General features: G+C 35.5%; 1 protein-coding gene across 1 annotated transcript in view; it reads left to right on the forward strand.

The window, feature by feature from the left end:
- Positions 1 to 253: 253 nt before the first annotated feature.
- TPO (thyroid peroxidase) overlaps positions 254 to 13,471 on the forward strand; it is a 1,574,682-nt gene continuing 1,561,464 nt past the window's right edge. Inside the window, exon 1 of the mRNA XM_044086790.1 lies at positions 254 to 431. Coding sequence (XP_043942725.1) covers positions 254 to 431 — 178 coding nt within the window. The remainder of the gene's footprint in view (positions 432 to 13,471) is intronic.

A 13,471-nucleotide genomic window follows, 5' to 3' on the forward strand; every position in this document is an offset into this window, starting at 1 on the left:
GTTTGCATTTCCCACCTGGAAGAAGTCTGTTAGGAAGTCTGGATTAAATTCCAAGGCAGCAGGAGTAATGAAGGGATACAGAACCATTTACTGTGTTGACCTTAATGTGGTGGTCAAACCTGTAAGGTGACCTCAAACAGCATGCAGGATGTAGCTTGAAGAAAATGGTGCTGTTAGCAGACACCACAGAAAAAGGTATTGTTTCTGTTACAGTTTTAAATGAGGACGGTTTATTGACAGATGAAGTCAAAAAATGATGAATAAAGAACTTAAAGGAGAAAATTGCATTTCATGGAGTCAAATGATGGAAAAATTGGAGATTGATGATTTAGACAACGTGGAAGATGCTGATTACAAAGTTGTGTCAGAGCATAAAAGAACACTATGCACAGATGGGCTGTTTTGGCAGACAGGAGAAGGAAGCACGGGCAGTTTGCCACAAACAAAAGAACAGGCAGTTCTCTTATGCTTCTGAGCTCAAACTAATTTGAAAGACAAGACGGTTAAAAACATTCACTCTTGACAGAATTTCTTCTAAGTCAGAATCTGTTATTAATGGATAGGAAGTGCTGGACCATATAATGCTGTCTCTTTGTATTTCTGTAATGGAACCCAGGCCATTTATACATATTAAAAGGGGCAGCTTCTGTGATGTGACTTTTGAAAATTATTTATTTATTTACTTTCTTGTATTTGTTTTCTAAGGTATAGCACTGATCTCAATGGACCTGAAAATGTTTCAGCTGCGCATCATTTTCTACAGTTATAGAATTTAAAAAAATGTGTCTACCATGGACAAATTGTAACTTCCAAGCAAACAACATTGACTTTAAAAGAAAGCTGGGTACTTACGTATTATCACAACCGGATTTCACTGGCTGCTTCACGGTCGTTTATTCTGTCAACAACTGTAGTCAAAGTGCATCGTATTGTGTGTGCGTGTCACACAAATATGTGTTGCCTTTACTTTTACTTAAAAAAACATAGTATTTTGGTCCCTTGCGCAGATGTATCTGTACTGTTATCAGAACCATTACTGTCATTTAAAAACTGAGTGATGCATGCTCGTTTCTTGTGGCAAAAAAATCAAAAAAATGCTGTTAAAGTGCATTCAGAACTGTGTTTGTGTCCCGCTAGTGTGTGCTACTTTTACTTTTGGTAAAAAGCATACTTCTTTCCTCCTGTGAAGATGCATCTATGAACACAACTAGGGAATTTGCCATCAACATTAACAGAGCAGTAAATAGGAATGACCATGACCGCTCAACTAACGTGTCAACCTCGGAGCCTGCCTCCTTTACAATTCAAAAGCATCAGTTTCACATACTTTATCATTGCAATGCTTCCTTTAACGGGTGATTAACACAATATGGGAACTAAAAACCTTAGAAATAATACCTTCTCTGTGTCTGTGTTCAGTTACTATCTAATAACTCTCTTAATGGTCACTCCTTTACTGTTATTACTTTATATTCCTTCATATGATAGCAGCTACACTCTTTCATTCATGCATCTGTACTACACACAAAACAGGAAGAGGAATTTGTTGCTTGTTCTTGCTCCTGGTACTTAACCATTGTACTCCGACAGTAATCTACAGTTTGAATACCCGTTTTAAGAAGGAGATGCAGTTGTCTCAATCCATGTGCCATTTTTGCAACCACAAAAATCTGGTTGTGATAATACGTAAGTACCGAAAGCTGATTGTACAATTTCTCACTGCTGATATGGATAATGAAACTTTTAACTTTTTTTCTTACTTATTATTAAAATGTACTTAAAATTAAGAAAGTGTCTGATGAAAATAATATTTAGAATAGGGCATGAGGGCATGGGAAATTTGTGTAGCACCTAAAGTCACAGAAGGCAAAATTATTTAAACATGAAGTGTTTTAATACAACTTGTTATAGGATATATGTATACAACAGAAATCAGCCTAAGGCATGTTTTTTTCTGTGACTCTTGTACACACTTAATTCAAATTTGTGATAAAAAAGAAGTGTTCATAGGTAAGTAATATGCTATCAGTGTGCAGACTATTACATGCTTAGTTAATAACTAAAGGTGATAATCAAATCTTGTGTCTTGTATTTGGGAGGCAAAGATCATAACCATTATGTTAACCCGTCCCTCTTATTTGTTCTCCAATGTGGAGAGATTATGCATGTGAAAGCAAACTGTGAAAGATTCTGTAAACATGTAGAAGTGTAGAACATTTCTGGTTTGACTGCCCTTGCAGAAGAAAAAGAACTAGGAAATATTTCTACTGTAGATTTACAAAGCATTTCTTTGGAAAAGTAATATAGTTAGACAGTTGAGGGGGGCATACACAGTACAGTCTGTTTAATTGAAGAAGAAGATGGAAAGGAAGGAGGGAAGAGTGAAAGTTTAGAAGCTGATATTAGTAAAGGTAATGAGGAAAACATAGCACAATAAGCAGGTCAGTTAGAAAAAGAAAAACGAGACAAATAAAAATACTGTTAAGAAAGAAAAATAGCAACTTGTTACTCTGCAGTCTGAATGCAAATGGCATAATAAATGAGCACAGATATATTTGATTTCAAAATATTTAAAAGCTGATACAACCTGGTTACTAGCCATTAGGATATTATCTTTATCACAGCAGTTGCAAGCCCAAGTATTAAGGGAAAACAAATTCTGTTGAGTTCTGTGGCAGGTTTGTGCTCAGTAATAGCTGTTTTATTACAAAAGAAGTTAACTGTATTGTATGTAATAAGGAATTCCAGGTACACTTCTGATATGTGATAGTATAACTCAAATGAGTGTATTATGTCTAATAATAATACAAGCTTACACAAATAGTACAGAAAAGGAAATTTATTTCCAGTGGTTAAAATAATAGTTGCAATAATAATGCTGGGAGACTGGAATTTTCATCTGAGAAGTTTTAAAGGTAAAATTCCAAATGAAAATAAAAAAATGAAGATGTATTAAAGTACGGACAATTACATGTAGGAAAAAGTATGGAACCTACATATAGGAGAGGAAATTTGGCTACAGAGATCGACTACTTTCCCTGTTCATATGACTGTGTCGTAAAAACATTTTGACTTTTGGGGATCTGATTTACAGACTATAAGGCTATATTATTTGCAATTCAAGAAAACAGCACATTTATGAAAGAGGGGACAGGTGTAAAAATAATTATTAGCTAGGTAGTTTATACAAATGAATGGGAATATGAGTCAGGGAATTTGTTTACCTTTCAATATTTTGTAGACTCAGTGGAGGCAAATTTATAAACTTAAGCATAAAAAGTTTTTACAAGTAGAAAAATAAGTTTGAAATGAGAAAAAGAAATAGTGTGTGTGTGTGTGTGTGTGTGTGTGTGTGTGTGTGTGTGTGTGTGTGTGTGTGTGTGTGTGTGTGTGTGTGTGTGAAGACATGGAAGAATATTCTGATACTTTGCCTAACATCAAGTAATTTAACTATTTAGAAAAAGAGAAACAATTAGTATATTAACTCAGGGAAGAGTTACTTTGCTGTTTGAAAAGCAGATATAAATGGTTTAGAGCACAAAGCATGATACTTCATCTTTGCTGAGTAAACAAATAAAACACAAACAGCATAATATGTTAAGAATTAAAACAACTGCAGATAGTAATAGTAGGATAGTAACTTCTCAGTTAGAGATAATACAGGAAGTTGGAAATTATGTGAAAATTATGTTAAAAGCAAGTTTGCTCATAAACAGGCAGTAGAACAAATTATAAAGGTGTTCATATTATAACACCGAACGCTGAAAACAGCGAACGGTGTTACATCAACACATATTCAGCGAACGCTGAAAATGTCGAAACCACAGAACAGCGATTTCTTTCCTAGGGAAAGAAATCGCTGTTCCAACTCACAAAAACAAAAATTAAACACTTCCAAACACATACACACATACCTTAACCCTAATTATACCCACCCAAAAAACAGTAAACAACTAAATCCACATATGCACGCAACCCAACCATACATCTAACAAAAAAAAACAGTAAACATTTTAAAACATATGCACTTACCTTAACCCACACCCTAACCCTAAGGTCAGTAACTCTCGCACATTTACACAAACAGGTCCAAACACAAATGCACTTACCTTAACCCTAATCCTACCCTCCCAAACAAAAGTAAACAGCTAAAAAAACACACACACATAACTCAACCATACATCTAATGCAAAATAAAAAACAGTAAACACTTTCATACATATGCACTTACCTTAACCCACACCCTAACCCTAAGGTCAGTAACTGTTGCACAATCACGCTAGGGAGCTATACTGGACAAGGGACCACACTACACTCCAGAACAGGCAAAGCAACGAAGCGGTCAAGCGACTTCTTTCCCTGGGAAAGAATTCACTGAATAGTCGCTTCGCTGTTTTGCCTGTTCGCCCTACATGTGTCGATGAAAACGCATTCGACAAAATGCATTTTTGTCATTCTAATATGAACCCATTTTAAAGTACAAAAAAATCCCATCAGAAGAGAAGAACATTTTAGATAACTATGTCTGTGATGACATTATTAGATTTATTTTTTTCAAAAAAAAAAAAAAAAAAGATACAAACAAGAACTTGTGAATCTGTGACCAACAATGCTGGCAAACACAGGGTTTAAATTATTAGTAAAAGCTGGAATGAAAGATTCAGTACAGTATGGACTAAAATTTTTAAGTCAGACATTGATGGTTCAAACTAAAATATTGTCAAACTGTGCTAATTTTAATTAGAAAAAATATAGCGATGATAAGGAAAAATGATGAAAGAGGACTGTTACTCTCATGTGATGTTCAAAAGGTTTTTGATACAGTTAGGCATGAGGGCCTATGGGGCATTACAAATATTATGGATTTAGCACTATATTAAGAGACATAATTGTAAGTATATATATATATATATATATATATATATATATATATATATATATATATATATATATATATATATATATATATATATATATATATATATATATATATATATATATATATATATATATAAATATATATGGGATCCGGGCACATGCTCGACTAGCATATGTCCAAATCACAAAACATCAAACACACATACATGAAAGCGCTTAACATCGACAAGCGCTTCCGTGTATGTGTGCCTGTTTCGTAGATTGGACTACAGCGTGGGTAAGGGAAAATTCCCTTTTCCCCACTGTAGTGCGATCTTGGAGTGGGAATAATAAAGTAGGGGGGTGTGGGAGGTGCAAGGGGGTGAAGCCCCCCTGCAGAAATATAGATTTTTTTTTTGAACTACACATACAAGGAAGCGCTTTTCGATGTTAAGTGCTTTCATGTATGTGTGTTCGATGATTTGTGATTCGGACATATGCTAGTCGAGCATGTGTCTTAGACCCATAAATATATATATATATATATATATATATATATATATATATATATATATATGTGTATGTCAACATAATTAGGTTCGACCTTTACTGAATGATCATGTTGGTAGGAGAAACAAGTCTGAAGGAGAATAAAATAAGCATACTCATTAAGAGTTATATTTATTTATTTTTGAAAGAATATGAAATAGTTTGTGATGAAGCAAGATGGACACTTTTACCAAATATTAGGATTAAATTATGTTTAGCATACACAGATAATTTAACTATTATTAGAAAAACAAAGACTTGAATAAACTTTGTCTTTCAAGAGTTAAATAAGAAATTATTTTCTGTAGGTGTACAGTTTAATAACGATAAATGCATGGGATTTGGTACAATATGTTTTGTTAGAAGGTATCAAAATATTAGATATATAGATTTTGGGGATGAATAAATAATATTGCAACAATAAGATGCTGTATTATTAGAGACTCAGCATATACTAAAGAAACTGAATTGTTTTAAGATTTGTTTAAATAATAAAGTTTATGTAGTGCATACAATGATTTTAGGAATGTTAGATTATATTGGGAATGTCTTTCCCTGTAGTTAATGAATATCTTTTGCTGATTTTTCTTTTTTTTTTTGAGATTGTATGAGGTCCTAGATTAAACCCAGCAAGACGAATTACTGTATTTAGTAAAACAGATGATAGAGGCTGAGGTATAGTTAATTCAGTAGTATGTTTATCATCTTTGCATTTTTTAGGAGAGATTCTATGTAAAATATGAGTAAAAATACATAGTTGGATGTCTTTTGTGGAGGATAATGATTAATAATATTAATTATTGCCATGTTATGACATGATATTTCAATTATGACTTTTTGTTAGTGTAAGTGGTCCAACAGGTAGCACACCTACCTTTTGGACAGAAGGTTATAGGTTCTATTCCCACTCTAGGTAGATCAATTACTGGCATTGTAGTGCAGCATAAGGGGTGGTGTTGCAGTCCTGAGCATGTCCTCTTTTGGATGAGACGTTAAGCCAAGTTTCCATCTGCTTGAGTTGGCGGTAGCTCAGGTGACTGTAAAAGATCCCACAACACATAACAAAAAGAGTAGGTGAAGTTCCCTGATGCCCTGGCCAAATTTCCCCTAGTAGTATAAATACCACCTTGGGTCTACTATGAAAAGAAGCTACTAGCCTAGTGGGACTAACCCAATCAATAAAAGGATAAATAAAAAAATAAAATAAACTGCAAAAGTGAAAGGGCAAATGAGATATAAAATAAAAGAACAAAGATTGACCGGTTGAAGAAACCAAAGACCCTGCATTCATAGAATGCAAAGAATTCAGTTGTTATAGAAAATAAGTCTTGATGTATGTAGTGTCAGACATTTAAATCTAATAACAAAGCCCATGATTTTGTATGGCTGTTATGACCATGCAATGCAAAAACATCTGAATGTCTACAGTAAGTTGGTAGTGAATGTATAACAGATTAATTGAATTGCTTAATGTGAAAACTGCTTTAGAAGAAGATTTGGGATTGCTATTTGATATTAGGGAAATTAGGAAAATCCAGCTCCAAGTAATCGCATTTCACAAGGTAGACATCTTATGTGCTGTGTTTAAAACCTTCAATTTAAAAAGCTTGAGTGGCATTTGAACTGCCGTCTTATGTTATTTATTTTACTAGAATGAAATACACTTTACCATATTACTGCAATGCTAGTTTACCATATTTCACAATGCATGTGTGAAATGTTGCATATGAAGTGTAAGATACAAAATGATATTGTTCATATTTATACACTCTGCATATTTGCTTATAATTATGTAGAGTGGTTACTTATACAAATGTTCCTGTTAGAAATGTAAAGCACAGTACTGCAAGTCATTAAAATGCAAATACTGAACTGAGAACAGCAGCACATTGTCTTTGAAGAGAGTCTGTCTATTCAGTTTTTAAAATGAGAATAGCAGCAGTGAGATTCTGTTGGTGTGGAAAGCCTGCCACTCTAATAACTAGTTAATATGACTGGCAGAAGACTATACCGAGCAAAGCTACAGATGCTAGATATATAAATGGTAGAGGGGGCAAGACTAAAACTGCAAAAATCCAGAAAGAGTATGTGATGCCATGTGTGAGTGTAAGCTGTGTGTACGCTTTATTTGCACACAGGAAAATGTGTAGCATGTGCAAAACATGAGTGAATGTGTCCATATATGCATGCATGTGCAAGGCAGCAAACCTGAATGTGAACATGTGCATAAAAGGTTTCAACCCCACTGATGTACTGCAGTTCTAGCTACCAGCTTCAATCCCACCACTCCAAGAATGACATATACATGAACAGTGTATATATAACAGGTTCTCTACAGCAACACAGGTAGGTCCTCTATACTTGCATGTTGACCATAGATGGTTTCAGTGGACTAGGCTGTTTTTTTATACCATACATTAGGCATGGCATGCTTTGAGGATACAGGGCTGGTGAGAAGATCACCAAAACGGTCTGACAGAGGACTGAAGTTCTGACTTGCTGTCACACCGGTTTCAGATGCATATTCCATCATGTCCCTCTTCATATGATCCATGGAGGTATGTCTCAAGTCATTCACTTCCATTTGAGCAATGGCCAGGACATATGTGCACACCGAGTGAAAGGATTCAAGGGCCCTAGTGGCATTGTAGATCCTGATACCTGATAGGCAGCTGACTATCACCCAGAAGAACAGCAGTACCTCTTCTTTCACCAGGAGATTACCTGCTAATCCAGTTCTGAATACAGAAATATACCACAGCAAAAAAAAATAAAATATATATATACAATCAGCACTAGCACACTCTAATTTAAGTGCAAAATAGTACAAAAAAAGAAACATGCATTTCTCAGATGTAGTGGGGTTTTGGTTTTGAGGTCATGTTTTAATAGGTATCCTCGTGTGTCCTTGTATAGTCACAGCACAGCAGAGTTGAGCCACAAAGCCTGCAGACAAACTAAATTTAAATAAATATACCAGAGTGTATAGACCCATCAAAAACACACTGCCCTCACAGCCAATAGTAAGTTTCACACAGAAAAATTGCAACACCACTTCTCTCTCTCTCAAGATAACATGCTAAATCAATTCTAAATGCAGAAATACACCAAAATGCAAACATATAGCAGAATATTTAAAATCAGTACCAGCACATTCTAATTTATGTGAAAAAAAGAAGAAACTTTTATTTCCCAAATTGTACTGTGGTTTGGCTATAAAGTCAAGTCTGATTAGTGTACTAAAGCTATCCCTTGTAGTGACAACCCAACACATGGCTTAGCTGGATTTTATAACATGAAAAGTAAAAGCTATAAGTCCTTCACCCATCCCAATAGATTAGCACAATTCTCCTTATACTAAGTAGCCTGTACACTGCTCCAAGGTGACCAATATCTCCCTTTTGAGCCATGGAAGACCCAGTCATATTTATCCTTCAATTTCTTTGGAAAACCAGTAGTTCTACAAATACCAGCTCTAGAACCTTAAAGGAAATATCCCCCTTCTCTCACAATTTAAATTGTTTTTCTCTCTACAGTATAGTTCCAGTATTCCGTAGGTACTAGGAACCTGTTTGTACTTTATAAAATGTTAATTTCCTTGTCTGGGAGTCAAAGGAAGGGGAAGTCCAGACACTTTTCTAAGCCTAACTTCTTAATACTTTACAGAGGAATTTGTCTTCACTTACATGACATATTAATGACACAGAGAATCTGTAGTTTACCTGTTGGGGCTGCTGACAATCTTAGATGGGCAATTAGTCCTGCTGATTAGCTGAATAGCGTCAAGAAAAAAAAAAGAGAGTTGTGAAACTGTTTTCCACTGTCTTTCTTGGAGAGAGGAAGAGAAACAGTATCAGTGCACCCAGCTCATAGGATTGGCACCTCTCTCTCTCTCTTTCTGTATAACAGTACTGATTTGGGCAGTTCTGTCCTTTTGAGGAGTACATGAAAAATGGTATACGTGTTAATACTTTACAAAAAAATGTATATTTTCTAACTTTTCTCTAAATGTCACAGAAACCTTTTATACTGCATTTAAGTCATCATAATATCATCTAATGTAGTTTAAACTACAATTACTGCACATCACATAGTCTAGTTTGGTAATAAGATAAGAATAAGTAAATAATTTTTCATGGGATGATGGCATGGTTTTCCAACATAGTCTCAATTTTCAGCCAACTAATCCAGTTTTGGACATCTACAAAGATGGCAACACTAATAGCTGACAGCATATTTTGTATAGTGATCCACCTATAAGTGGTATTTTGTGTAAATGCAACAGTTTTATAGAAAGAACCACTGATGTCATGCTCAAGGGTATGGCTTTGATAAAGTGGTTAATATGTTGCAATATAAATCAAGGGGTAGCAATGAAAGAGAAGTGGCAAAGTGTAATATATATAAAGGTATATGTACCTCAGATTAAAACATCTAATAACACAAATTCAAGAATGGATAGCTGTATTTTTATATATATATTATGCTTGTAAAATACATTTTCGCAAAAACAGCAAGCAGATTAGTACATTTCTTCAAAAATAAAAATAATAATAAAAAAAACAGCTCCATACACTAGTGAGTAACAGATCAAGTCCTTTGAAGTACAGTGCTAGCTTTGACAACACAGGAAGATTGTGGGGGACGATCTGTCAGTGCTCAGTAGCAATGGACTACAAAATGACTACCCTTTACAAAAGCCTGGAATATAGCTATTTTCTTTGGCTAGAGCTGTACAATTGCTCTGAATAGCTTGTAACAGCCTCAAAGAGAAAATTACATGATGGTCATTCAAGAATAAAATGCAAGCACTGCCACTGCAGAAAAAGTATAAGATGCATGTGGCTCAAACTGTTGCCATTGTATATTAATGGACTAAGAAAACATCATCACTTTCTTATGTCTAGCATGGCTAATAAAAAGATGAATTGAAATGGATTCTGGGAAGGAGACAGCACTATAACAAGATAACATTAATGTTATGTCAGGAAAAACAAATTAAGATTTCATAAGAAGCAACTAGAGTTATTTTAATGCATTGAAATAGTTCAGACAACTAAGATATAATGAAAAAAATAAATTTTTAGTCCAAAATGGAGTTTTCTTTAAATCTATACCAATAAATAAAGAAGACTTACATAAGGGAGAAGTTCCTATCTCAAAGTATCCTTGCTATGTTTAAGGTTAGTCTTCATAACTGAATGGGTAGACACAAATTTACAGCAGGGGTATTATGTATGGCTTTGCTCAAATTGGGTAGCAAGAACTTTTCAGTGTAGATACATAAAGGTATAAATGTCTCGGTACGTTATGGTCCCTGTGATCACTTGTTTAGTATTGTTCCTATGTTCTTATGTTCCTATTTAAATAACAGAATAGTAATTGACACAGTGCTTCATCCCAAAAGAACCCTTAGGTGACTGTGCTATGAGTCAGCTATGTTCTGTGTTAGAAAGACTCCGGCTGTGATCAAGGAGTACCCAGACCAGAATGCAGGTATATATACAGGCAGCACCCTGCATTTAAGTACCTCACTAAAGAGCTCCCATCCTAGCTCTCCAGACACATTGTTTCTATCCCAATATCTGGTAACAGATGCTGTCTGATTGTATTATCTCTACCCACTCCTAGAAGGCTGCTGGGATGTCCTCAGACAGAAGTATGTAAGGGCTGGCAGTTGCTTCATCCCTTGTACAAATACAATATCCATACCATATGTTCTTGTCAGGTCATGATTTTGTTACCACAGACACTGTGAGAAATGGAACAGGTAACTATGATGGCTGTTGTCATTGAATGTGACCCTGGCACTGACCAATATGCCCCTTCAAACTCTGTCGCAATGTACAGTGTTCAGCTAGTTGTTCCACTATGGCTAGTTAAGCAAATTGTTGAACTGCAGATTGTATGCTTTTTTTATAATTTACAGGACATGATTGCAACACTCAGGCCACCATCTGGCTGGTGTTGCTGCAACCCATCTGTCTATGCATGGAGCATAGTTGTCAACAGATGTGGCTGGGGGTAAGAAAGTTGTCATTCATTAGCAATATGTCTGAGTGTACCATATCACTCAAATTCTGTACTGTGGTCAGGACAAGGGTGGTGATGTCCTCAGCTCTATCCTCCATCATGTATGAACATCCTCTCCTGCAATGGGAGCATGATGTGATTAAAGTTTGTCAGTCTGGCAATACTGCTTGCCTGGGCTAATGATTTCTATTTTGGTAGTGTGAACCACATCATCAGTCCTTCTATGCAGAGTGCCTCCCACAACTTTGCAGGGCTGTTGAATGTCTCTCAACTATGCTGTCATATTCCATCACATCCGTATAGGCCATGTTGGCTGGATCTGGGTTTGGGTAGTGACCATAGTGTGCACCAGTTCCTCTCCATCTGGCAACAGTATTGTCATGACATGTTCCTTACAATGTTCTCTGTTATTATGAATGTTGCATGATGCCTTCTGCCTATAGTGGATGCACCCCTTTTTACAGGGGCACTATGTTTATTTATTTTATTTATTTACAGTTTGTTGACCAGGAAAGTCCATTGGGCCAAAAATAACCCTTTTTCAATGGAGGCTTGGAGAGAAAAGCTCCACATACAGTATTACAATACTGAATAACAATACAAAAGTAGCAAGATGAAAAAGGCATAGACTTGACAAAGAAATAATAATAAAAAAAACATTATGTGGCATATTCCATAACAAAAACATGATAGGATTGCTTGGAATATAATGGTCTTCTGCAGACAAATAGAAAGTAGGAAAAACAGATAAAAGTTAGGCAGGATGAGAGCAGGAGCATTCCCAGTTAGATGAGAGCAGGAGCATTCCCAGTTAGATGAGAGCAAGAGCATTCCCAGTTAGATGAGAGCAGGAGCGTTCCCAGTTAGATGAGAGGTAGGAATGAAGTAAAGTCTTAAAAATGGAGTGATTCTGAGTAGTTTGTATATGTGGTGAAAGAGAGTTCCATTTACATGCTAGAGAAAATGACAATAACAGTTGTCCTGGACTACGTATGGGTTTATAAACTGCAAGGAGATTTTGGTTTTTAGATCTGAGTGATCTTCCAGGAAGATGAAGGATGAAAATATAAGAGAGGGAAGGACAGTTAGAGGGATTAAAGAAAAGTATATGCATGGTGCAAAGTTGAATATAAAAGAGATAGTTAGGAAGTTCTAGCTAATTTAAGGAGTGAAGGGAATCACAGTGGTGAGATGAGGATTTGGAACCAGTAGCAAACAGAGATTTTATGATAGCAAGATGCAAGTTTTACCTTTATAGAGGATTGAAGGTTAGTAAGGGGAGTAGCTCCATACATAAGAAAGGGTCGTAGGTAAGTAACAGCAAGGATATGTTTAGTTAAAGGAGTAAGAAACAGATTATGCCGATACAACATTCCAAGCTTTTTATAGGTTTTCTTGATATTAGTTTGCAGATGAATGTCAAACTTTAAGTGTTCATCAATTATAACACCAAGTAGCTTGGTATGAGGAACTATTTTGATGGGGATCTTATTTTGGCTGACTATCAAGAAGGAGGTCTTGTCAATTTTAGTGTGTCTTGATGGAGTGAATATCATGATCTTAGTTTTGGATGGATTGAGATAGGTGATTATTTGACAACCAAGACTCAGCACTAGTAAAGTCATTTTGAGTTACTTGCATGAGATTTGTGAGGGATTTGGAAGAATAGATGATAGTTAAGTCATCAGCATATTGGACACGTTTAGCTTTTGGTATACAGTCCTGGAAATTGTTAATAAAAATATTAAATAGTAAGAGACCCAGAATGGAGCCTTGGGGTACTCGTGTTAGAGTAAGAAGGAAGGAAGGGATATAATTTTTCCACTTGACAGCTTGATATCTGTTTGAAAGATAACTCAAAAACTAAGTGATAGAAGAGGGAGAGTGGGTGAGTAGAGAGAGTTAAGAAAGAAGGAAATGATGAGAAATACTATCAAAAGCTTTGGATAAGTTTAAGAAAAGGGAAGATACAATATTATCTGAGTCACAAGCATGGTTAATGATATCAAGAAAGGAAAGGAGGGCAGTGGTA

Source organism: Protopterus annectens, chromosome 1.part1 (genome assembly GCF_019279795.1).
Source record: "Protopterus annectens isolate FY-2018-M chromosome 1.part1, PAN1.0, whole genome shotgun sequence".
In the NCBI taxonomy this organism is placed as follows: Eukaryota; Metazoa; Chordata; order Ceratodontiformes; family Protopteridae; genus Protopterus; species Protopterus annectens.